At 42.4% G+C, this 23,790-nt stretch overlaps 1 protein-coding gene across 1 annotated transcript; it reads left to right on the plus strand.

The window, feature by feature from the left end:
* Nucleotides 1-275: 275 nt before the first annotated feature.
* LOC123401373 (bidirectional sugar transporter SWEET13-like) lies at nucleotides 276-2,432 on the plus strand. The gene is made up of 5 exons (XM_045095160.1): nucleotides 276-517; nucleotides 885-921; nucleotides 1,148-1,520; nucleotides 1,603-1,722; nucleotides 1,815-2,432. Exons 1-5 carry the CDS (start codon nucleotides 466-468, stop codon nucleotides 2,097-2,099), a joined length of 867 nt encoding a protein of 288 aa, XP_044951095.1. The 5' UTR covers nucleotides 276-465; the 3' UTR covers nucleotides 2,100-2,432.
* Nucleotides 2,433-23,790: the final 21,358 nt, after the last annotated feature.

A 23,790-nucleotide genomic window follows, 5' to 3' on the forward strand; every position in this document is an offset into this window, starting at 1 on the left:
GACGTAGTGCAACACAATTCGGAGTGTACAACAATTCAGCAGCAGAGGCATTATGCACACTAAAAGCTAAAGAGTGCACCAAAGCGACAACTTTAAAATTTGCCATCATTATCTCTATCAAGCATAGCACATTAGATAAGCTCAATTATGCATTGCTGGAAACCTTTTTTTTTTTTCTAGAAAGCCAATCATTAATTTTGTGTGGCATATGTGTGATCGGACAGCTTGCATACGCCAAGGCAGTCATGTCTCCCTGCCTATATAAAGCACCCCATTACCAAGCTTACAATTCAGGCTAAGAGTTTAAACCAACTTAGAGAGCTCTCCTCTCCAGACCTCTCCCTTCTCTCCGCCAGGAGTCTAGGGTTAGAGAGAGAGAGAGAGAGAGACAGCAAAAACAATCTCTCGCCCCACTGTTATACCAAGTTCTTCGCATCCATCTCACTGTTATATATCTTTGTAACAATGGGTGGCCTATCCATGGAGCACCCTTGGGCATTCACCTTCGGCCTGCTAGGTATATTATTCTTACCACGAACAAATGATCTCCAAGAATTACCTCTTGTATTATGATAGTTTCTTATTACAGCTGCTATTTGCTAGTGCAGTACTAGTAGACTACTTTGTGTCGTTTAAGATCATATATCCTTTTGTAGCATCTATCTATATATCTTATCTTTGCCACTGATTGATTAACTGATGTAGTCTAGTATACTAGCTCTAGTGCCATCTAGCTTGGTGCACCAAAATCCCAAAAAGAAACAACAACAAAGCAAATTGCCTGTGTTTTTTATGAAAAGGACAAAGCGCATAAAAGATAGATGTAAATGTGTCGTACAATTATCACAACCCATCGCTAACTTTGCTAACTTTGTGCCTTGCAGGCAACGTCATCTCTTTCTCGAGCCTCCTGGCCCCGATGTAAGCTACTGTCTAAGTTGTTTTTTACTTCCTCCGTCCCAAAATTCTTGTTATAGGTTTATCTAGAAATAAACGTATCAAAGTACTAAAACGTGACTAGATACATTTAGATCTAGAGAAATCTAAGACAAGAATTTTAGGACGGAGGAAGTATTTCATTTGATCCTGTTAATTAATAAGTTCTCTCGTATAACTAATTAATGTACACACAAAAATAAAATATTAGACCAACATTCTACCGGATCTTCAAGAGCAAATCCACGGAGGGGTTCCAGTCGGTGCCCTATGTCGTGGCCCTATTCAGCGCGATGCTGTGGATCTTCTACGCGCTGGTCAAGACCGGCGAGGGCCTCCTCATCACCATCAACGCTGCCGGCTGCGTCATCGAGACCGTCTACATCATCATGTACCTCGTCTACGCCCCCAGGAAGGCCAAGATTTTCACAGCCAAGATCGTCCTCCTCCTCAACATCGCCGGCTTCGGGCTCATTTTCGTCCTCACCCTCTTCGCCTTCCACGGCGAGACACGCGTCGTCTCACTCGGCTGGATCTGCGTCGGCTTCTCCGTGTGCGTCTTCGTCGCGCCTCTCAGCATCATCGTGAGCCCTCGACCGATAAACTTTGCTGTATATATTGTTGCTCATTCCTCAACCTCTTGTATGTGTTCTGTCCTTCCCAAAGGGTCGTGTGATCAAGACCAAGAGTGTGGAGTACATGCCCTTCTCCCTCTCCCTCACGCTCACCCTCAGCGCCATCGTCTGGTTCCTCTACGGCCTGCTCATCAAGGACAAATACGTCGCGGTAACTACACAAACGATCCTTCTAATGGCAGATGGATACGCATACAATTCTCAAGCATGAGCAGTGATCGATGATTAAATTTGTGTTTCCAGCTCCCAAACATCCTTGGCTTCACCTTCGGGATGATCCAGATGGTCCTCTACATGTTCTACATGAACGCGACGCCGGTGGTGGCAACCGATGCCAAGGAGGGGAAAGAGGCATGGAAGGTGCCCGCAGAGGACCACGTCGTCGTGATCAACGTCGGCAAGGCCGACAAGAGCTCATGCGCCGAGGTGCGCCCGGTCACCGAGATGGCCGGCGACGTCCCCAGGAGATGCGCTACTGAGGCGGCGGCCCCGGGGGCGGGCTTTGCCCGTTCTGTCGAGGTGGTCTAGATTCACGCACGCACGCACGCACGCATGCAGGCATGCATGGCTCATGCATGAGTCGTGCAAGCTTTAATATTCGTATAAGACGTTTTTCTTTTCCAAGAAAAATAATATTCGCACCACGGTCTGCAGGTGCCTGTACCTACTGTATGTATGTAAAACAAACTAGTACGATGATGATGATTCCGTATGATTCGGCCTGGGTCCTAGGATTGGCGGCACACTTATTCTGTGTGTTTATAGACCACGATCCAGCCCATCAATGTTCGCAAAGATGTTTAATGAATTCATCAGTCGAAATTTTATATATATATAAAATGAGTGAATTCATTTTTTTAATCTCCTTGTTTCATGTTTCTGACATATTTTTACCTCATTTAGGAAAAATTATTATTTTCCCCTCAATTAGCAAACCTGTGACACAAATTACCTTTTATTTCTTGATTTCTCTGTGATTGCAAATGTCTGTGGTTTAGCTTATTTCTTAACACAGTACATACGCTTATACATACGTACATACATTTACCTAAATTAATGTATGCATGTGTATCCTATCTCTATGTGCATCTTCAAGATACTGAGCAGATACATCATTTTAAGATAGAAAGTCGTTAATGACGTCTTCGTAGTCGACGAAAACGTCTTCTATCACTGAACAAGCATCGTCAAATGGCTTGAAATAAATGAAGAAAAATGCAAGCACCAGTATCAAGGCTAGATATTGAACTCTAATGGGTTAGGGATACATCTATCCTTCTAACTATTCCACCATAGATTGGTTTCCCGTCTCTGGTTTAGTTAACACCCTAATTTTTTCAGGTTTACTCCGGTGTTTTTGAGACATCACTGAACCAAAACACGGTTCGTGACTACAGTTGGGAGCTCCACCAGGCGAGCTCAGATCCAGCCACTATGTCAGGCAATTTGCCCGATTTGTTCACTCGCTTCCTCGTTGGTGCCACCGTTGCTTCTCGATTCGGCTAACCTGGTGCTCCCCTTCCACAACCACGGGAGGGGAGGTGCTGCGCTTCTTTGGTTGTACATGGCGAAGCTCATATCAATGGAGACCTTGAGATCCATTAAATTTTATTAATTTTCTGAGAAACACGGTACAGATGCAAACGCTCACAAACTCTATCCTGGGAGCACTTTCGAGAGAAGGAACCGGTAGATCTTGATATTGATGAAGTCTTCATAGGCACCGTGTAGTTAACGGCACGCCATACCACTGAATGTATAGCACCGCAAAGTCCGAAGTCAATTCAGAAAATATGCGAGCGCAAGTGTTAATTGTAGGATTTGAATCTGGATGGATTGGTTCCACCACATGGGGCCTAACCATCTAAATTAGCCTCACCTCGCGGTATTTTTAATCATCATGAAGCTTAATTATGATTTATTTTTGTATCAAATCTTCATGGTTTGTCGCATTCTATTTTTGCTGGACTAAATATATATTTGTCATTTTCTGAAACTTACCTAGCAAGCTAAATCTGCGTCATTCTTTTAGGACTTGCTGCTGGCACATGGAGACTCATTTTTCATTTTCTTCAATGGCAATAAAAATCCTCAGTCTTTAACCTCTAGCCGTTGGGTGGGCATCCAAGGGCACACATCCATCAGATGTAAAATAAGGTGAAGGTAGATCATGCTTTTCTTTTAGTGAAGGCCACCACGTCAATCAAGCTTTATTGATGGTCAAGCAAAAGGTTACATCGTCGACACGAGATTACAAACGACAGAGCCAGGGGGGTTTAGCAACCCAATTACGCGAATTCTTATTAGAGAAACAATATCATATCCTATCATATCCTACGATCGAGCTGTCCCATTCGCCTCCCCGCAAGTTGGATCCCGTCTCATTTCCATCGGAGGGTGCTTTGTGCATGATCGGTGTACTCGCTTACTTTTTAAATTGCTATCGTTTCCCGCACTAGCTGCATGCTGTCGTCGGATTGGATCAAAAGGGTTTCTCCCGTCTTAGCTCGTATCCAAATGGATGACGTGTATACCATTACTTCCATTACTATCTATGCCTGGTCCAATGTACACTCAATGGTAACTAGTTAGGCACACATAGCCTGACCTCCGTCTACATGATTTTGCCAAGCATAAAAGAGAGCTTTGTGTGTACATGATGTTGCCAAAGATAAAAAAAAAAAGAGCTTTGTGTGTACATCATTTTGCCAAAAAAAATATAAAAAGAGCTTTGTGTGTACATGATAAACACGTGTGACTTTTCTCTTTGCGACATTTGAGGCTTAGGAGCCACCACGTACATGACGTATATACATACAGGCGTACGTTCATCTTTTTTACTATCAATCATAAAGCTTTGATTGCCCACCAAGTATGCCAAAAAGAAGAGATTGCCCACCAGGTATGCCACGTGGCTGCTTCAGTTTCCTCAGGGGTGGTGCATGCAACGACGTAAAGTACGTGGGGTGAGCAATCATTCATGCATAAAAGAGCTTTGGTCCAGCTAGAAAAACGACGTCGCTGGTGCAATGCATTAAGATACACCAAGTATTTGAAGGTCACACGATTGGATTGACGCCTTTCAATCCTTGCTTTTGTTGGAGCTTTCGTTGCGGTTATTATGCCAAAACAAGATAGGTTAATGAGTGCGGGGTTGTCAGGATCTTGATTGTGCCATATAAGACCTGTTATACTAATAGATTAGCACCAACTTGTCACAGTCTCACCTCTATCGTCATCTTTTCACATTTAGCATGTTAAGTCGACTAAGTGGTTCTAAGATATCATCCACGATGCAGAATAAGTCATTTTTACTTGTCATGATAATCTCAACTATAAAGTACTTTTACATAAATATACATAAAAATGCTATCTTTGCCTAGAAAATCTCAGGAGCGCGCACCTGTCAAGCCTTGCCTCGCCGCTAGATTGTCTCGCAATTCATGAAGTAGTTACACCCCGCACGACGGCAGAGTAAATTTTATGTTTTAATTGTTCAAACTTACGATTTTGCATCTAAAAATTCTGATTTTCTCGATCGTGTGTATCAAGTTTCAGAGCTGAAAGTGTAAGCAATTTTTTGTCGGTCGTCGGCACTGAAATCGTGATTTATAATCGGTGGCTCTCATAGTAAGCTTCAAGAGTTGGAACTTCACAAAAAAAATCATCAAAAATGGATCTTATTCGGAAGCCCTCGTGAGCAAAAACACGAATATGAAAAAATAACTTAATTTAGAATTTTTATTCAAAAGAAATGAAAGTCTGGAAATCAAAAAGCCAAAAAAAGCACGCGCGAGAGACTCGGTGCCCCGCACCTGCATGCCCCAAATCCTCTCCCACTCAACACCCAGGGTGCAGAGTATGTCATTTTGCACTCGAGTTATTCTTAAGATCGTTTCGCTATAAAATTATGTTTGGTACATAAATTGTTATGTCCATATTGTTTCAATATGGTAAATTTGGCACGAGAAAATAAGGTAAGCCTAAAGGCTACAAAAAATATACATTTTTATGTATGTTGTGTACTAAATTAATTTCATTATTTTACTTAACATAAAATATTTGTCATAGCCGATATATATTTTCTTACGTTCGCGTTTGACTTCTGACATAACACAAAATATTACCAAACATAAAAATATGATGTTGTGATGTTAAAACAGAAGGGGTGAAGAATAAATATTCTACATGCTGTATGGTGAATACCATGACCCTATATGATTCAAAGACCTAAAATACACATAAATCGTATGTTTAGAAAACAGAAACAGAAAACAGAAAAACAGGTTGTGGTCTCGCCTGCATGGACCGGCCCATCTTGCTCACCCCCTTTAGCGACTCGGATGTTACACTCGGTGCACCCGAAGCATACATCCGCTCACTACAATACTGAATGACGCTGAGAGTGTGCCACTAGTGGAGGAGCACCCCTTCGGAAGCCTCTCAAGGGTCATGCTGAGAGCGTGCCATTTGGCAATCTCTTACCACCTGCCATGTGTCATGCTTTAGACGCTTCTTCCGAATTTTTTATTTTTATTTCATTTTTTGCATGCATTTTTGGCTTTTTATTTGGTTTTGTCATGGTTATTTTGGCTCTTTGGTTTTTCGTCGATCTTTCTTAACATTTGGAAAGAAAAATTGATTTCATTGAGCAAAAAATATATTTTTTACTTCCTCGATTGGCATGATTTTGCTTCCGTGAGAGGCACCCCGTAATTCTTAGAAGCGAAAAAATACATGTTTATTTTTTCTTCCATGAGGGCACGTATTTGCTTCTGCGAGACGCACGGATTTGCATCTACGAGAGGCATGACCTTGCCTCTTAGAAACGGAAAAAATATGTTTTGTGTTTTAATCTTCCGCGTGCCTTTTGGAAATGGATAAAATGCGCTTTCTTTCTTTTTTCCTTCCGTGAGGGGCATGACCATGCCGCTCGAAAACGGGGAGAATTTTTTTTTTCTTCTTTTTACTTCCACGAGGGGTACGATCATGCCTCTTTCGAAAAAGGAAAAAAATGTGCTTTCGGTTTGGTTATTTTGTTCGCATTTTTCATGAAAAAAGTTTGTGAAAACCTATCTACACGGATATAATTTTGAAGATCTCGACGTGAGGAATCCAACGTGAAAACGGTTTGAGATTTGGATGCATGGATTTGGATATAAAACATTTTCAATAAAAGGATCTACAAAAAAATAGAAACTCATAGGTTGCAACAAGTGACACACATGTGACGGGTCACTTGTGGCAATATGGAAAGATGGAACTAGCCTTTAAAAGGTGTACCCCTCAATTAGTGATTTCGCTGAATGACGCGTCGCTTCGAAGTTGTTTAATAGGCCGGCCCATTAGTTGTTACATTCTATGTTTTATTCTCTTACATGTATATTTCAACCTTGTTACCTTTCTATGTTGTTTTTACTTTTGTTTTAAACGATCATTATTTATTACCTCTTTATAAAAAGAAAATTATTTAGCAGTAAAAACTTGTTCACTACACATTAAAAATGTTTAAATATGTGTATTCATTATTTCAAAAAATGATCATGTCGCTAAAAAAATGTTCATGTCTCTAAACAAAGTTCAAAAGTTTACAACATATGTTCATAACTGAAATTATATCATTGAAAATTTACAGCATTTATCATGTAATATGTAAAGAATTTTCATACCTTTCAACAAATTATCTTGAAATCTATGCCTTAAAAAATAAGTATCATGACATAGAAATCTATGCATTCAACGAATTATTTATGAAATGTAAAAAAATGGGCCAATTCCAGAGAAATGGCGATACTAAAAAATATGTCCACGCCATTTAAAATATATTGCATGTTAAAAAATTATCACTGCATTTTTGAAGAAAAAATATATTCAAAAAAGGTCAATGTGCATTTTGCTAGTTTTAACATGTAGCAGGATAAATGATTAACATATAAATATGTAATCGATGCCAATCACAAAACAGAAAATACCGAAAATAGGATTAGAATATTTCACGTGGGCGAGCTAGGACAGAAGCAAAATTTATATACCAAAACAAGAAAAAATCTAGCGCACAAAAGAAGAAACACGTCAGGAAAGAAGGAAGTATTTGAGGACCGTGTTCTATCTTGCAATAGGTGAGATATAGCACTGACGCCTAGTGAGTGCTGAGCGACAAGTAAAATCTACATGATGATTCTATATATGCATGATGACCAATAATAAATGGACGGTGAATTGCTTTTTAACCCATGATGAAAAAAAATATAAAAAGATGTTCACTCGTGAAAAAATTATACATGTAGTTATAAAAGTGTTAATGCTCTGTCTAAAAATAATGTGAACTTTTTAATATCATTTTGGGTTTATCACTCTTTTTGAAAAATATAGAATAAAACCAATTACTCCTTCCGTCTCAAAATAAATGTCTTAAGCTTAATATAACTTTATATTAAAGTTAGTATAAAGTTAAGGCAGTTATTTTGGGATGGAGGGAATATATATATATGAAAGGAAAACTAAAATGGAAAATCAAAATTAAAATAAAAAACATGTTGTTCTGTTCACATAGGAACGAACAATCACCAGAAGAGAAATGAAATGATACCAATGACTAGTCCAATCCATGTGGGAGCTAACAAGGAAACTTAAAATAAACAGCTTAGGCCTTGTTCGGTTGACAGGGAAATGAAAGGGATTTGACAGGGATTGAGTAGATTAAATCCCTAACAAGTTAAATTTTACTTCAATCCTCTTCAATCCCCTTCGGAGGAGGATTAATCGAACAAGGCCTTAATGGGCCTGCCCATGAGGAACGAGGTAGTGCTATGTGTGCTTGTTGAGACAGATATATGATATATCTGAAAATCTATGTCAATATTTTCTCGTAGTGAAAGACAATATGAAAGAGCGTGTCTTTATCTCGACTTTAGCGCGGCGGGAGGACAGCCTATAGTGGCTCGGCCAAATATGAATCGTTTAGCGCTCTCTTCAATTCTCAGTGATTTTCAAAAAAAAACATTCTCGTGGTCTTCAAAGAATGTTCATATATTGTTCAGTGAATTAAAAAAAGTATTCTCGTGGTCTTCAAAGAATGTTCATATATTGTTTTTAAAAGAGGTTCCTGTAACATTACAAAAAATGGTTTATTTTAGGGCACAAATGTACTAATATGATTTATAGTGGGCACCTCGTTGATTTCACTCTGCGACAGGAGGAGGTTGTATCCGCGTTTGATGTGATAAAGGATGCATTATAAACAACTTCTGTGTCTAGCTTTAAAATAAAAAATTCAGTACACCACCCAAGCCCCAAAAGGCATCTTCATTGTCGCCTCCCAAGTCGTCTTGCATGTTTGTCCTATCTCTCACATGTTCTATTGCATATAATGACCAAAAAAGATAGAAGGAGAAAACAATATGTGTTCAAATCTGTGATGGGCCTAAGGCCCATGAGGCAATTTCAGAAATCTCCAACGGTCCATGTAGACGATGACATGACAAAGGATGGTAAAAAGCTTAGTCTCACCTTGCTAGTGGAGAGGAAGTTGAACCCCTTTATAAGTGTCTGTCTTCTACATGATATTGGAGCATGAGAAGAGAAGAGGCCCTCGCATACTCATCCTCCGTCGTCCGCCTCGCCACTGGTTGTGGAAATGAGCCGAGCTGAGCTCATACCTACGCGTTTATTTTTACGGTGCCGCCAACCCTACCACCGGCGACTCCGTCTCATTCATCCCGTACACGATCGACGGGAGAGCAAGCCTCCGAAACCCCGCCTCTCCGGATCATGTACGGGAGAGGGGCGATTTGTTTTTTGGGGAGCGATCACGCGACTGCTCGCCTCCGTCTGTCTGCTTCATCTACGTTTGTGTCGCCCTCGTCATCGCCATGTCTTCGCCAACCGAAGCCGACCGTCTCGTTCGCGAGAAGGCCGAAGCCGAGAAGAAGAAGGCAGAGGATGTTGCCGCTGTCACTGCTGCTGCTATGACCAACTGGCTGATCGAAGGATATAACTCGTTTATCCCGCTCCTGTTTATTTTAGTTCTAGTAGTACTAGCTATATGCGTAGATGTTTCTACTATATGCATTAGTATTTGCTAGTCTGCTCCGTAATTAGTATGTCATGAATCTAGGCAGTGCCATGTTAGTGATTATTTCGTGGATTAATCTATTCAAAAAATTTCCTATTTACTCAACAATCCAATAACCTAATGTGTGTAGAAATTTTTCGAGTAGTGGTTTTGCTGCTACAGTAAAACCGGATAAGTTTACCGATACTTATTTCAAGCGTTGGCAGACAAAAACCACCTTATGGCTCACGGCTATCACTACAGGAAAAACGCTCAATTATGACAAAAATAATGACGGTGGTTTAATTGATCATTGATCCATGACCAAAATTCTAAAATTAGTATGGCAAGTCTAAGAGGGTCCAAAGCTCACAACGTTACGACCTTTTGCGTCCATTAGGTCATGATACTATTGCAAAAAATGGTCATTAAGATGTGTAGTATTATTTATGATCATATTTCAATGCTACCATGACCAAATATAAGATCGTAAACATATGCGTGGAGGTGACTGGACGACACCTCATCAATTTTGCCTATGTGTCATGTATACACAGCGAAAATTTGTTTTATACGTATATGGATGAAGTAAATGATATTAGATAAATATCAATAAATTATAATTATTCATTTTCATATCCTAAATATTTTGGAAAATACAATATAATTACCAAAATGAAATATATGGGCACATGCTAATCTCATTATTTGTAGACCCTATTTAGATTAAAAAATGAAAGGTGGTATAGGGTACCTTAACTTGGTGTTTGAGACAATAAAAACTTAAACATGATCTCATGCCTCATTCTAACACAATTATTGTAAAAGTTCAGGTAAGAAGTATGGAGATATAAAAAGTTTTCAACATAGTATGTTGAATTTTTTTTTTTCCAATGACAACCCACATGCAATTTGTATAGAAGTAGAGAGGTGGGAGCCCTTTTGAGATACATATCTTCTTTTCTTATTTTCAAAGTCAAATATGTTTGCCTCGTTAAATGTATGTCCCTACAGTGATACAAGGGTGACACGCCTTGCCGATTGGCTGCACAAGTGCTCTTTTGCACCGCATGTTCATCACAAAATACACCTAAACTTACAGTATGTGTGCCTGAAAAATACAACGAAACCACATCCCATCGATAAGTACAATGATGTGGATATACGATTAAACCACCTCTTTTTAGGTAATCAAAAAATACAATTAAAGACAATAATATGGGTCCATATTTCCTAAATCCAATATCTATACGGACTTGAGTAGACCCATTAAGTGAATAGGATATAATTCACTAAAAAAAGGGAATAGGATATAAAGTCCCTTCCCCAGAAACCTAACCCTATCTCCAGAGTCCAGACTTGTCCCCCTCGACTCTCCTCCCACCTCTCCCGCCGCCAGCCTTCCTTCCCTCACCAGATCCCTTGTGCTCCCGTTCGACGCAGCAGGCCCCTGCACTCCCTTCTCCACCTCTCCCATCAACCTCCCAGCCACGATCCCATATGCCCTATTCGCTGCGGCAGGCCCCGAGATTGGCGTCGGCGGATTTGGCTGCCACACTCTCTTCTCCCGTTTAGTGCAGGAGGCCATGGTGTGGGCGTGGACGACCATGGCGACGGTGGATATAACACCAGCGCCTCCTCTCAACGCTATCCTCCAGAGCTCGTGCTAGAGGAGATCACACCCTGCCGATTCATTTTTGGCATCCATCCCTGCGTGCCCCCGCTACACCGAGTACATGTGCCACTCTCCTTGTTGTCTCTCAGATCCAATCGACTCCCACCACCGCTATCCTCTTCCATCGTTGTATCGCCACTCATATCCTTCACTGCCACCAGGTGATCCCCCTCCTTCCTCCGTGCATCTGAGACGAGCGATCGTCGTTGCTTGCGTCGTCGGAGAGGAAGACGTCCCGTCACCGGCTTTGTCTACCTCATCTTGCAGCACGGCGCCTTTGGACATGGGGTGGCGAGATGGAGTCCCGACTACTGCTACCGTCGCCTTGAGCTTGCTTGCCCTCGACGGAAGAACCACGAGCGGGACTGCCACGGGTTTCTTGCTCTCACCCAACCAAACCAACATCTTCAAGTTATCATTGTAAGCACCCCCTTCCTCCTCATGTTGCTACTAAAATCAATATGTACGCATGGGTTTCATTATCTAGGTGACTGCTCGGGTTGCTGGGTTGGTATCGGGGCAAGGTGAAAATTTAGTATGTGATAGTTGGATCAGTAGGTGTCCGGTAGAAGCGTCTGCCGGCAGACAGTGGTTTCAGCAGTAGAGTGGTTGGTTGCTTAGCAGTTGGGTCGACCTGTATTTTGTGGCACAACACTGACTTTGTGAAGCTGTTGATTCTAAAAGCCAAATATATCATGCCTAGTGGACCTTACATATATATATTTCTAGCATAGTAATGAATTTCAGTGTCATATCAAATATGACATCAACTCCTTTTGGTAGTTTCATGTTAATAAATGATATCTTTTCATGTGCACTTGCATCTTTACATTGTCGAGTAGCATTTTGTATTGAAAGGCTGGAACTAGACCCTGGTTTGATCGATGCTGCACTTTGTGGTCTCTAAAAAACAAAAGCTAAGTAAACTAAAGAAACAATGTAATGCTCCAAAAGGACTTATCTACTTTCAACTAAACGTATCTCCAGAAGAAATTAATTGGGCAAACTTACTATAGATTATTCACAATTCATCCATTGTTAGCAGCAAGTGCTTAACTAGAATTTTTAGAACTGGTTATGAGCTAAAATTACAATCGTTAATTCTTTTATCTATATGTAGCCTGATCTGTTGCTCGTGGGCAGATTCTTGTTATACCAAGATTGTCATGATTATCCTAAGATTGTAGATTTATTTTTCTCTTTAAGCTAGGTTTCTTTTCAAGCATGTCTAACATCTACATGAAAGTCTTGAGATAAATAATATAAGAAAATGTTTTGTGGTACATGTGCGCGAACCTATAATGGGTTATTATGTGCTGCCCTTTTATTATTATATGTGGCTCGTTGTCCACAGCCTAACCTATACATTAGTATTTGATGCTCTATCATGTTAGTTTCTTTGGTTTGCTTTCTGAGCCTTGCCATCATTTTTTTCTTGCAGGCGGCAATGATAGGAGTGCCAGATTGTGCAGAGGAAGAGGATGAGAAGAAACTTGTGATTTTCATCCAATCTTTGTAGAACTCTCTTGATGTGCGATTGTGCAGAGGAAGGAAAAGTGTGTAAGTTGTTGAAATATTTATATGGCATGAGACAAGCACCTAAGCAATGGCATGAGAAGTTTAATACAACTTTGACATATGTTGGTTTCGTTGTTAATTAAGCTGATAAATGTGTATACTAACGTCATGGTGAGGGGAAGGAGTTATATTGTGCTTGTATGTTGATGACCTACTGATATTTGGAAGCAACCTCAAAGTGATTGAGGAGGTTAATCTTTTCTGTCTTAGAACTTTGTGATGAAGGACCTTGGAATGGATGATGTTATCTTGAACATCAAGCTGTGCAGAGATGATGAGGGTGGGACTACACTTCCGCAATCCCACTATGTTGAGAAGATTTTGAGTCATTTTGGATATTCAGACTGCAAAATTTCTCCAACACCATATGATCCTAGTGCGTTGATTCGAAAGTTCACACGCATGTATATAGATTAATTGAGATTCTCTCAAATTTTTGGTTCACTTATATATCTAGCTAGCGCAACGAGGTCTGACATCGCGTTTGCTATGAGCAAACTGAGCCGGTTTGTTGCCAATCCGGGTGATGTTCATTGGCATGTTGTTGAATGAATTATGCGCTATCTAAAAGGTACTATCAACCACGGACTTCACTATACAGGATGCCCGTCGACACTTGAAGGGTATAGTGATGCGAATTGGATCTCTGATGCTGATGAGATGAAGGCCACTACTGGGTATATGTTTACTCTTGGAGGTGGTGCTGTTTCGTGGAAGCGTTGCAAGCAAACGATCTTACCAAAATCGACAATGGAAGCAGAATTAACAGCATTAGACACATCTGGTATCGAAGCAGAATTTCTTCAAGATCTGTTGATGGACTTTCGTGTGGTTGAGAAGCCGGTTCCGGCTATCCTTATGAACTGTGATAATTAGACAGTTATTGTCAAAGTGAATAGTTCAAAGGACAACATGAAGTCCAACAAACATATAACAATGACATTGAGGTCTGTCGCACGTTTAAGAAACTCCGGAGTGATAGCGTTGGATTACATCCAAACGGCTAAGAATCTGGCAGATCCCTTTACTAAAGGGCTATTACATGTTGTGATAGATAGTGCATCAAGGGAGATGGGTATGAGATCCATATGAGTTGCCATGGCAGTAACCCAACCTATGTGATCGAAGATCCCGTGAAGTAGGACCTGGGAAAACAAGCAAGTGGTGAACCGAGGAGAGTAACTTTACTAACCCACTCCGTTGAAGATGCAATACTCTCCGATACTGTATAGTAGGATGACTAACGTCTTAATGTGTTCTAAAGCTTATGTGCAAGCAAAATGATATCCTGCAGAGCGATCTTTGGAGGAACACACCTGTATGAAACCAACTACTGGTCACACTCTATGAGATTGGGGTGATCTCCAGTAAACTCATGAATAGGTCAGGAGTGTGACTAATATGCTCCACCCGAGGGGTCAGCCTTCGGCAGCCTAGTACTAGTAAGACTTGTGGTGAAACTTCTTTACGCCAAACTATCAATTCAAGGCATAGTCCATTGTTCAGTTGTAAAGGAGTGTAGCTGCTTGCTCTAGGTGAAGCTCAACCTTAACAGGTCTTCACTGAAATGATGGTATATCAAAACGGTGATTGGAACGAAAGAATACAATGTGCCCTTGAGATCTGATGGGGATTGTTGAAATCTGTGATGGGCCTAAGACCCATGAGAAAATTTCAGAAATCTCCAAGGGCCTATGTAACTGGTGGCATGACAAGGGCCTAGTGGAGAGGGAATTAGACCCCTTTATAAGGGTCTCTCTTCTACATCCTATTGGAGCATGAGAAGAGAAGAGGCCCTCGCGCACTCCTCCTCCGTCGCCCGCCTCACCATGCGACGCCTCGTCACGACGCGCCACGGGTTGCGGGAATGAGCCGAGCTGAACTCATACGTACGCACTTATTTTTGTGGGCTATTACCGACTCGGACGTGGGTCCAGCCCACGTCTCTCCACCCGGTCGCACCTATATAAGCACGGCTAGCGCCAACCCTAGCATTCACGAGATCAGATCGCCTATGCCTCATGCGCTCATTCCTTTTGCTGCTACTGCCGCCGGCGACTCCGGGTCGTTCATAGTGTACACGGTCGACGGGAGAGCAGGCGTCCGAAACCACGCCTCTACTGATCCGGTACGGAAGAGGGGCAATTAGGTTTTTAGGGAGCGATCACGTGACTGCTCGCCTCCGTCCGTCTGCTTCATCTACATCTATGTCGCCTTCGTCATCGCCATGTCTTCACCAACCGAAGCCGACCGTCTCGCCCGCGAGAAGGCCGAAGCCGAGAAAAAGGCGGCAGAGGATGCTACCGATGTCACTGTTGCTGCTACGGCCAACTCCGGCCTCCTCCTTCGCCTACTCCGGCGCGTTAGAGCAGTCCGCCTCCTCCTTCACCTCGTCGGCAACGTCGGAAGACAAACGCCGCTGCTCCGGCTCCTCCGGCGCGTCAGAGCAGTCCGCCTCCTTCTCTCAAGCGGAAGAGAGACGCCTCCTTCTCTCCGGCGGCTAGAAGTACAAGCAGAGGCGGGAGGCAATTCAGATACGATCCATCTCTCAAGCCTCTGGAAAAGTTACCATATGAGAGGACATATGTCGTGCCGTATTGAGGGCCCATTTTGCAAAATAACTCCACCTCAGATGGAGAAGCTAGATCCGGGGAAAGTGGAGCCCATTATCAATCAACTGAAGCGACCACCACCGCCTCTGCCGGGATTCCAACTATGACCGCATTCTTAAAAATACATATGCACAAGCGCGGCGGTCAGGAACTACTTCCGGTGATGCAAGGTACATAGCAGAACGAAGAAGTGGGAAAACAATTCCCCAGTTCAGCCAATAGGAGAAGCAATCGTGCCCCCCGCTCAAGGTGTCTAGCGATATCGTCATCGCTAATCATCCGGGGATGGTGCCCGGTACCAATCCTGATGATTACTTGGGGGATGATGTAATTTTTGAAACGGCTGAGGTAACAAAAGAACAATATAAATACGTGCATGGGAAGCCTCTCGTAAAACCTAGTCATCTTCCTCTAACAACGATGATACACAAATTGCATGAGTGGTACATGAAAACCTGCAGGGAGTCTGGGAAAGACGCTATGTATGTGGCAGTGAAACCACAGCGCGAGTTCATTGGACTTCTCGTGATTCCTATCCAATTTGAGGAGTTATTTCAGTTATACAATCAACTAACCATTGACAAACAACTCATGACTTCCTACTGTCTGTAAGTATTACTTATATAGTTAATTCTCTAGCTCAGCTCATTCATTGCATGTATATATAATTATCCTCACTATATATATTATGCAGATTGAACATCGTCCACGTGATCTGCTTCTGTCTCAGTTGGTAAGCGAACCGGGACTAAAGGTTTTGGGCTTTAGTCCCGACCCTTTAGTCCCGGTCCAGAACAGGGGCTAATGGGCCTGTGGAACCGGGACAAATGGACCATCTTCTACTACTGCGTCATCTCAGATCGGTGCCTGCCGGACAAGCTACTTGTGCGGGTGATCTCCCTCACATCGCCGGTGGCCGCCTGCCATGCCGCAGCCGTCTCCCGGCCTTTCCGCGCCGCCGCCGACACCGTATGGTTCTGCTTCGTGCCACGTGAGCTTCCGCGCTTCGCCAAGAAGATGATTGCCCCGACGACGGTGTCTAAGAGAGGCGCTGGGCGGTGTCTAAGAAGGCGCTCTTCCAGCGCCTCTCCTGCCTGCCCGCCTTCCTCCCGCGCAAGCTCATGGTATGTCGTATTACCACCATCAAACTTCATCTGAATTTCATCGTAAAACATATAAAAGCTCGCTAGCTAGGTTTTTTTTTCTTCTAATTCCTCGACCGGCACGAGAGATGTTTTCATATGGATCCATGCATGCACTAATTAAAATGTTCGCGGTTTATTCGTTTTGTTTTGCTGCACATACCTACAAACACACATGTGTGGTGCAGCACATGAGGCTCGACAAGGCTACCGGCGCCAAGTGCTTCGTGCTTTCCGCGGAGATACTACAGATCGCCAAGTACCGGCGCTACCTATAGTACTTGAGTCCTAGCGGTTTTGATTACGAAGCTCTCAACACTAGCAAAAGGTTAATAAAGCCTTACATTTCCATGATAACGAATTCTCCCAATTATATTATTGGGAGTAGTATTTTTCCACGCATGGCACGAATCTTAATTCTGTCAGGCCAGACGAAACTACAGTCCACAAGATCGTTCCATAGGAATAAACCCCCGCCCCGTGCCGCTCCCTCGAGCGGCCCGGGCGCAACCCTAGCTCCCCGCCACCGCCACCCCACAACTTGCCTCTCCCCTTCCTCACCGCTGCTCGGGGACGCCGCCGGGCAAAGCCCATGCGTGCGTCGGCGGCGGCGGGACTCATCTCTCCCCATGAGGCATTCGGGCGGTGCAGGGCAACCGACCTTGTGGAGGCGCGCAGCTTGGTGTGACGTGTCGGGCCGGCGGTGGATTCGGGTGGCACCGAGGGGCGGCGCCGGTGCTCTGCTGCACCAGGCGGCGCGAGGTGGTCTTGGCGCGCGGCGCGGCCATTTGCGAGCTGGCGCGGATGGTGGCGCGTATCTGGCGCGTGTGTGGTCTGGCTCGAGGTGGTCGCGTCGGGCGGCTGAAGGTTGGGCGACGGCCTCGCATCGGGCTCCCGGTGTGGTCTAGGCATTTCTGTGGCGGTGGTGGGCGTCGGATTTGGCCGACTTGGCCGGCTCCGGCTCGCCGGAGTTTGCAGGCGTTGAGGTTGGTGGCTCTTGCGTGAGGATGGCACCGTTGTCGCGTAGGAGCTGCGTGGGACAGCGGGCTTACAGAGCGATGGTGTTGCGCCACTCGTTGCATGGGGGTGCTCGCCGAGGTGGCTCTGGGCAAAATCCTAGACGTCACGGCGTCCGCGGACATCGTTTTTCCTCCTTGGGGGTCATTGTGGAGCCTCTCCTTGCCCAGCACCTTCGGACCATGGTCATCGGGCGAAAGCCTAAGACTCCGATGTGAGTCGGGTGACGGCTTCATCCTCTCACCTCGCTCTACCCCCTTGGGGGCGTTGCCTTGAGGGTCATTGGCCTCCTTCATGCTTTCCAAGAGCTGGACACATACGACATCGTGGTCGGCAGGTGCCCGACTGGTGATGTGGTTGGCGCAACTTCTTGTGCGGTGACGATGGCGGTTTTGGGTGTAGTTGGTTTGTTGCTGAGTTTTGGTAGTCGGTCTCATCCGCATGTTCGAGGGGTTGCTGCACCTCACTTTGCCTTCCTGGAGTCGAAGCTGCTCAGGAGGGGCCTTGCGACGATGATGACGCGAGGCGGGTGGTCGGTTCTGGCGCTGGCTCGGCTCAGTCTCAGTGCTTTTCTACTAGAATGCTCGTCGGCACAGTCGGAGCTGCTTGGTAGTTGGCGCGTGTGGTTGACTGTTTGGTAGTGGTCAGCGTGGGCCTCAGCGTTTGCTTACGGTGAGGGCTATATTGATGGTCGTCGATGGTAAAGTTGGAGTCGCGCTTGTGTAGGTGTGATGACGATGACACCGGGTTGCAGCCTCAACGGTGTTCTCTCCTCGGTGACGTATGTGCGTTCATTTACGGGTTGCCAGGTCACCCCGTGTGTCATGTGTGGACATGTTGCAATGGTTTTTCACCCGGTTTTTCGTTATTCAACCGGGCAATGCTCTTCTTCTTTATTAATGAGATAAGGCAAAGCTTTTACCTCCGTTTCAAAAAAAATCTTAATTCTGTCTATATTTCGTGATAGATTCCCACATGTCGTGACGATTAGGAAGTGTGGCAAGCTAGAAATCCATGGCAAGATACACAGCAAGATGCTCTCCGGAAACGTAACGTATGCCGCTTACATGGTGTTTAAACTACACCCCACTTCATTTTGTGGGTTGGATTATCCCTTCAAGGAGGCTTCATTTAGCGTAGGAGAAGGACAGATATCAATCTCGCAAGTTTGCCTGCAAAGTTGTGTGGAGGAGGGTATACATGTCTTGGAATCATCTGCATATAGACTAGAATGGGAAATTACTCTTGGAGATGACATGGCAATCCCTCGGAGGAGGGACGACGGTTGGGTGGAGGTGGAGCTGGGTGAGTTCTACAACGAGGAAGGCTGCGATGATGAGGTGTTGGTTAGCCTAACGGAGACAACACTAACCTCCAAGCGTGGTCTTATCTTGTTTGGCATTGAGTTTTGAAATAAGATAGAAAAAAGAACAAGGTTGCCAAGGGTTATGTAACCAGGGGCGGAGCTGCATCTGCATTTACCCTGTTGCACCCTTGCTAGTTTAGCCTGATGCACTTATACACATGCTTAATCCAAGTACTAAACTACATGTAAGAAGCTACTTGACCTGTTGCCCATGCAACAGGGTAGCTCCATACAGCTCCGCCCATGTATGTAACAATACCTAGGAGCAAAGTTTATTTCTGCACTTTTTGTTATGTATCAGAAAAGGCCAAGAACTTTAGCAATCAGAGATAGCGCGTGTGAAATGGGATCACTATAACAACATCCATTTTTCAGAAAGAAGAATAATGTCGAAATTAACGGATTGTACTTGTACCCCCTATCTTATACATAGCAGATGAAAAGGCTAAAATAAATACATGTACAACTAATTTGTTGTGAAGTGATTGGAAATGGATGTATATCACCATATCCAAACTAGAACAAAAAAAAATCACCTTGGAAGTTTGATTCTTGTGGATAAATTTGGAGTTTCTTTTGGGCGTAGTATCTTGTCCTGCTGGAACACGTATCTTGTTGTCATTGGGCGCTTAATCAGCTTTCTGAATACCTCTCAAAGCCACAACTCCGTTGTAAACATAATCACATTAAAATCAAAACATAAAAGACCAAAAAATCACACTTGCCAAAGATCTACCTGAGGGAATGTAAAGACCAATTCATGGCTAGACAGAGCCTTGTGGTTTTGAACAAAAGACAATAATAACAAGAAAATGAAACTAAGAAATACAACGAAAATGGTGAAAAACATCTCAGTTGCTAAAGGCGTCCGGCAAAGGTCCAGCAACACTGGCAAGAAATGGTCTACTTTGGAGCACAAACATGTAATCCACATCTCCCCTCCTTACAACCCCGCGGTGTTAAGATGATTTACAATGTGTCACTCGTTGATCTCACTCCGGAACAGGAGGAGTTTGCATGGTAACCACGTTTGTTTGCTCTAATCAATTCCGTGCCATCGTCGGAATCGCCTCGAGTGTCGCCTCCCAAGTCGATCTCCCGACATGTTTTCTAGTTCTTGCATGTTCCAATGCACAATGAACAGAAATGTACAAAGACAAAACAACACAAGCTTTTGGATCCTTCACACCTAGAACTTGAAAGGATTATATTTTAAGTGACTCCTAACCATCTAGGTTATGTGCTTACTATCCAAGAGTAACAAGAAAATAAAAGTCACTTGATAAGTACTCCTTGAATGATCTTGCATCAAAGCTTCTCTCCATAATTCGAGAAAGGGGAGCTCTTGGCTTTACAAAAATCGAACACTGGACATGGAATCATCCAGCACTCCTCTCTTATTTTCTTACCTTGGATATCTCTTCCTCTATGTGATAGGTGGGTGGAGTGAAGTGAAGTAAATTAGAAGTGGCTTACAGGGATGAACAATGATAAATTATATGGATGTGATGGATGCAGCCATAGAAGGATATGAAAGGCTATTGATAGAGACAGAGAGTCCAAAATATCTCTCCCTAATAATAAAGCAAATTCGGTTTCTCGTCGTCCGTCATGGAGATTACCCTTAAAATTTGCATTTATTACCCACCATGCCACTGGTAAGTAATAGAAAATGTTTCAGAAAGCAAAAAAATCTTGAACTGGGCCGGCCCATGTAAAAACCTCCTATATTACGCTCTGCACGCTGGGAGAATATCCAGCACACCGTATGGGCCGGCCCTTGCACAGACGCCTGCTTTTAGTTCCGTTTATTTATTTATTTTCAGTTCCATTTTATTTTTTATTTTCAATAATTTAGAACTTCAAATAATCTTTAAAAATTTAATAAACTGAAAATTATAAATCAACATATTTTAAAAAATAAAATGTTTGTGACTTCAAAAACTGCTCGGAGTTTTGTAAAAAATTATCGCATATACAATAAAATGTTTGTACAATAAGAAAAGTCCATGATTTCAAATACAATTCCATGTATTAAAAATTATTAAAGGCATTTAACAAAATACTTTCTAATTCAAAATATGGTAATGCATTTAAAGAATGTCCTAAAATTTTAAAAATAGCTAATGCCTGTTTCGATAGTTTCTTTTTTTTATTTAAAATTTTCCGTTCCATTTTTGTTTATTTCTAGTTGAAATAATTTAGAATTACAAAAACTTTTGCATCTTAAAAAAGAGGAATTTTGAATTAAATGCTGACGAAAACATAAAATGTTTGTGGATTCAAAAAAGCGCCGGATTATTATATTTTTTTTGCAAATTCCAAAACAATGTCCATTAATTTAGTAAATATATTACTGATTTATAAAAATGTTTGTTTATTCAGAAAAACTTCATGCATTTCAAAAAATGTTTGTGAATTTAAAATAAAATCCTCCAACATAAAAAATTATGATCGTCTTTTCTTGAACTGGTCGCCAATTCAAAAGAAAATATTTAAACCCGTTCGGAATATAAAAAATATTCACGATTTTTAGTAAATGTTTGTAAATTGTAAAAAATGTTCTCGATTTTAAAATTATTTCCATATTTTTAAAATTCTCCACAAAAGATCTAATGTATGTAGTGAAACATTAATACTTCTATGTCTTTGTGACAATATACCTGTGTGAATTTTGAAGAATTAATTGTTGGATGGATCAAATTATTATTGTATGTTTTTTTTAAAAAATATTGAAATTCAGAATAAATCTTTGAGTTACCAAGATTTTTGACAACCATGATATATATTTTTTGACAATGTAAAGATTGCTTCAACTTGTGAATAAATTTAAAAGAAGAAATATTTTCTCGCATTTGTGCATAAATTTTTAAAATCAAGCGATGATATATGAACATAATGTGGTCACCATCATTGGAGATTATGTTTTTATCTTCCGTGGCAACGCACGGGCCATTTTGCTAGTGACTTTTAATGCATATAGAAACTAGGCTTGGAAGCACCAGTTGTAAACTAGCAGAACCACCGAGACCGTCGAAAAAAAATGAACGTGACGGCAATGTTTTGTTACTAGGTGAAAACATATTAGTACTTGTAAGTACAATTAGCAATTGGGATGGTGGTTCCGAAAAAAAAGCAGCACATTCTCTGTGAAGATAGAACAACATGGAATGTACCAGGTAAAACCAGTTGATTGGTAGTACGTAGTAGCTAGACCAAGCAGTTCTTTGAAAGAGGATTTACAGTAAATAGTAAGTCACAACTGAGCCATGAAAATATTGTTCTCGGAAGTACCAGAGCAAACATAGGATGTTCCAAAGTGGCTTTGGCATCATAGCAGCTCATGGTTTGAAACCATAAAACTGCTCTCACACATCACCTCTTATAGTAAACACCCTTAAACCTAAGAGGCATCATGAAAGCAGCAAAACTACTCTGGTTAAATTGCCTATTATAAGGTTTTTGAATTGATAAAAAAATAAGCAATTTATCATATGATTTTATTAATAGAAATAGTAGATAAAACATGACTAATATAGCAGATACGAAACAAGTCATGCAATCTAACAGAGAGAAGGCGAGTAGCATATGAAGATGTGAATTAGAAGATAACATATCTAGAACAGATACAAGAACAAGAAACTCTAGTAGGATCTCGAACAAAAAAGACATAAACACAAACTGAGTTATGCAGTGGCATTAGCTTTGGCATTGGCATTGATGTTGTTGTCACCCAAGAGGTTGTCGATGTTAGGGAAGAAGTCGTCGTTGGAAAAGTAGTCGCAGGTGTTCATGCCGTGACCAAGAGGTCAATAATTGCGTAGAGCGCTCCTCGGAAACCTTAGCAATTGGGACGGTGGTTTCGAAAAAAAGTAGGACATTTTTTATGAAGATAGAACAACATGGAATGTACCGGGTAAAACAGATTTTCAGTCGGAAAATGTGAATGATGTCCAATTGATTTTTAGTCGGATGACAAATAGATAGTCCCATTTTTTTAATATACAGGGAAATAAAAAAAATACAAAGGCGAAACAACACGACAAAAAGTTGTAGAATCACACTAGGTGTAGAAATGCGAGATTCCAGCCAAGGTTCCTCTTTGAAACAGTAGAGCCACTAGAAGAGTTGGTCGTCTCCTGATCAACAAAGAACAGTTCCTCACCTTAAATACGACCAAAGCGCCTGTGGTAGGAGAGCTGATGGGATCGCTCAGAAAACCACCCCTCTATTCCGCACTTCCTGGCAATTTAGAAGATTCCCGGTAGCATTATATTACCGCCTTAAATACGACTGAGCGCCTCTGGTAGGAGAGCTGGTCGACGTAGTTAGGTCATCATCGATCTAACGCAGGCAGCGCGGGCCCTCGACTCAGTTGGTCACATACAATGGCAATAACATACTATCAAAATTAACTGGTCAATTCTTCTTTTTTTATATAAAAAGGCAGAACTCCTGCTGGTTCCTCAAAAACAAAATTAACGTACTACCAAAATATGCTGGGTCTTTTCTGTGATTCGATCACGGCTGGCGATCGGTTTGGAGAACCTTTCAACGTCACGGAAACCGGAGAAGGGAACATGCATGCATGCATGCACGCACGGCACGTGACGAAATATACAAAGGCTGGCGCATACAAGTAGTAGTGGCTGGTGCGCATGCGCCGAATTCATTTGCATTTAAAAACAGCACGTGGAAAATAGTTTACGATCGAGCGCGCGCGCGTGCGTTGAAGAAAACGACGGGGCGGTCAAACCGCGCCGACATGCGGGCCCC

Source organism: Hordeum vulgare, chromosome 6H (assembly GCF_904849725.1).
Source record: "Hordeum vulgare subsp. vulgare chromosome 6H, MorexV3_pseudomolecules_assembly, whole genome shotgun sequence".
NCBI lineage: Eukaryota > Viridiplantae > Streptophyta > Magnoliopsida > Poales > Poaceae > Hordeum > Hordeum vulgare.

Bases quoted from the DNA above. Each gene is read 5' to 3' on its own strand.
- LOC123401373 (XM_045095160.1), top strand. From the start codon at position 466: ATGGGTGGCCTATCCATGGAGCACCCTTGGGCATTCACCTTCGGCCTG. The intron at 922-1,147 runs GTAAGCTACTGT...ATAAAATATTAG, and splicing joins TCGAGCCTCCTGGCCCCGAT to ACCAACATTCTACCGGATCT. The intron at 1,723-1,814 runs GTAACTACACAA...TTGTGTTTCCAG, and splicing joins TCAAGGACAAATACGTCGCG to CTCCCAAACATCCTTGGCTT.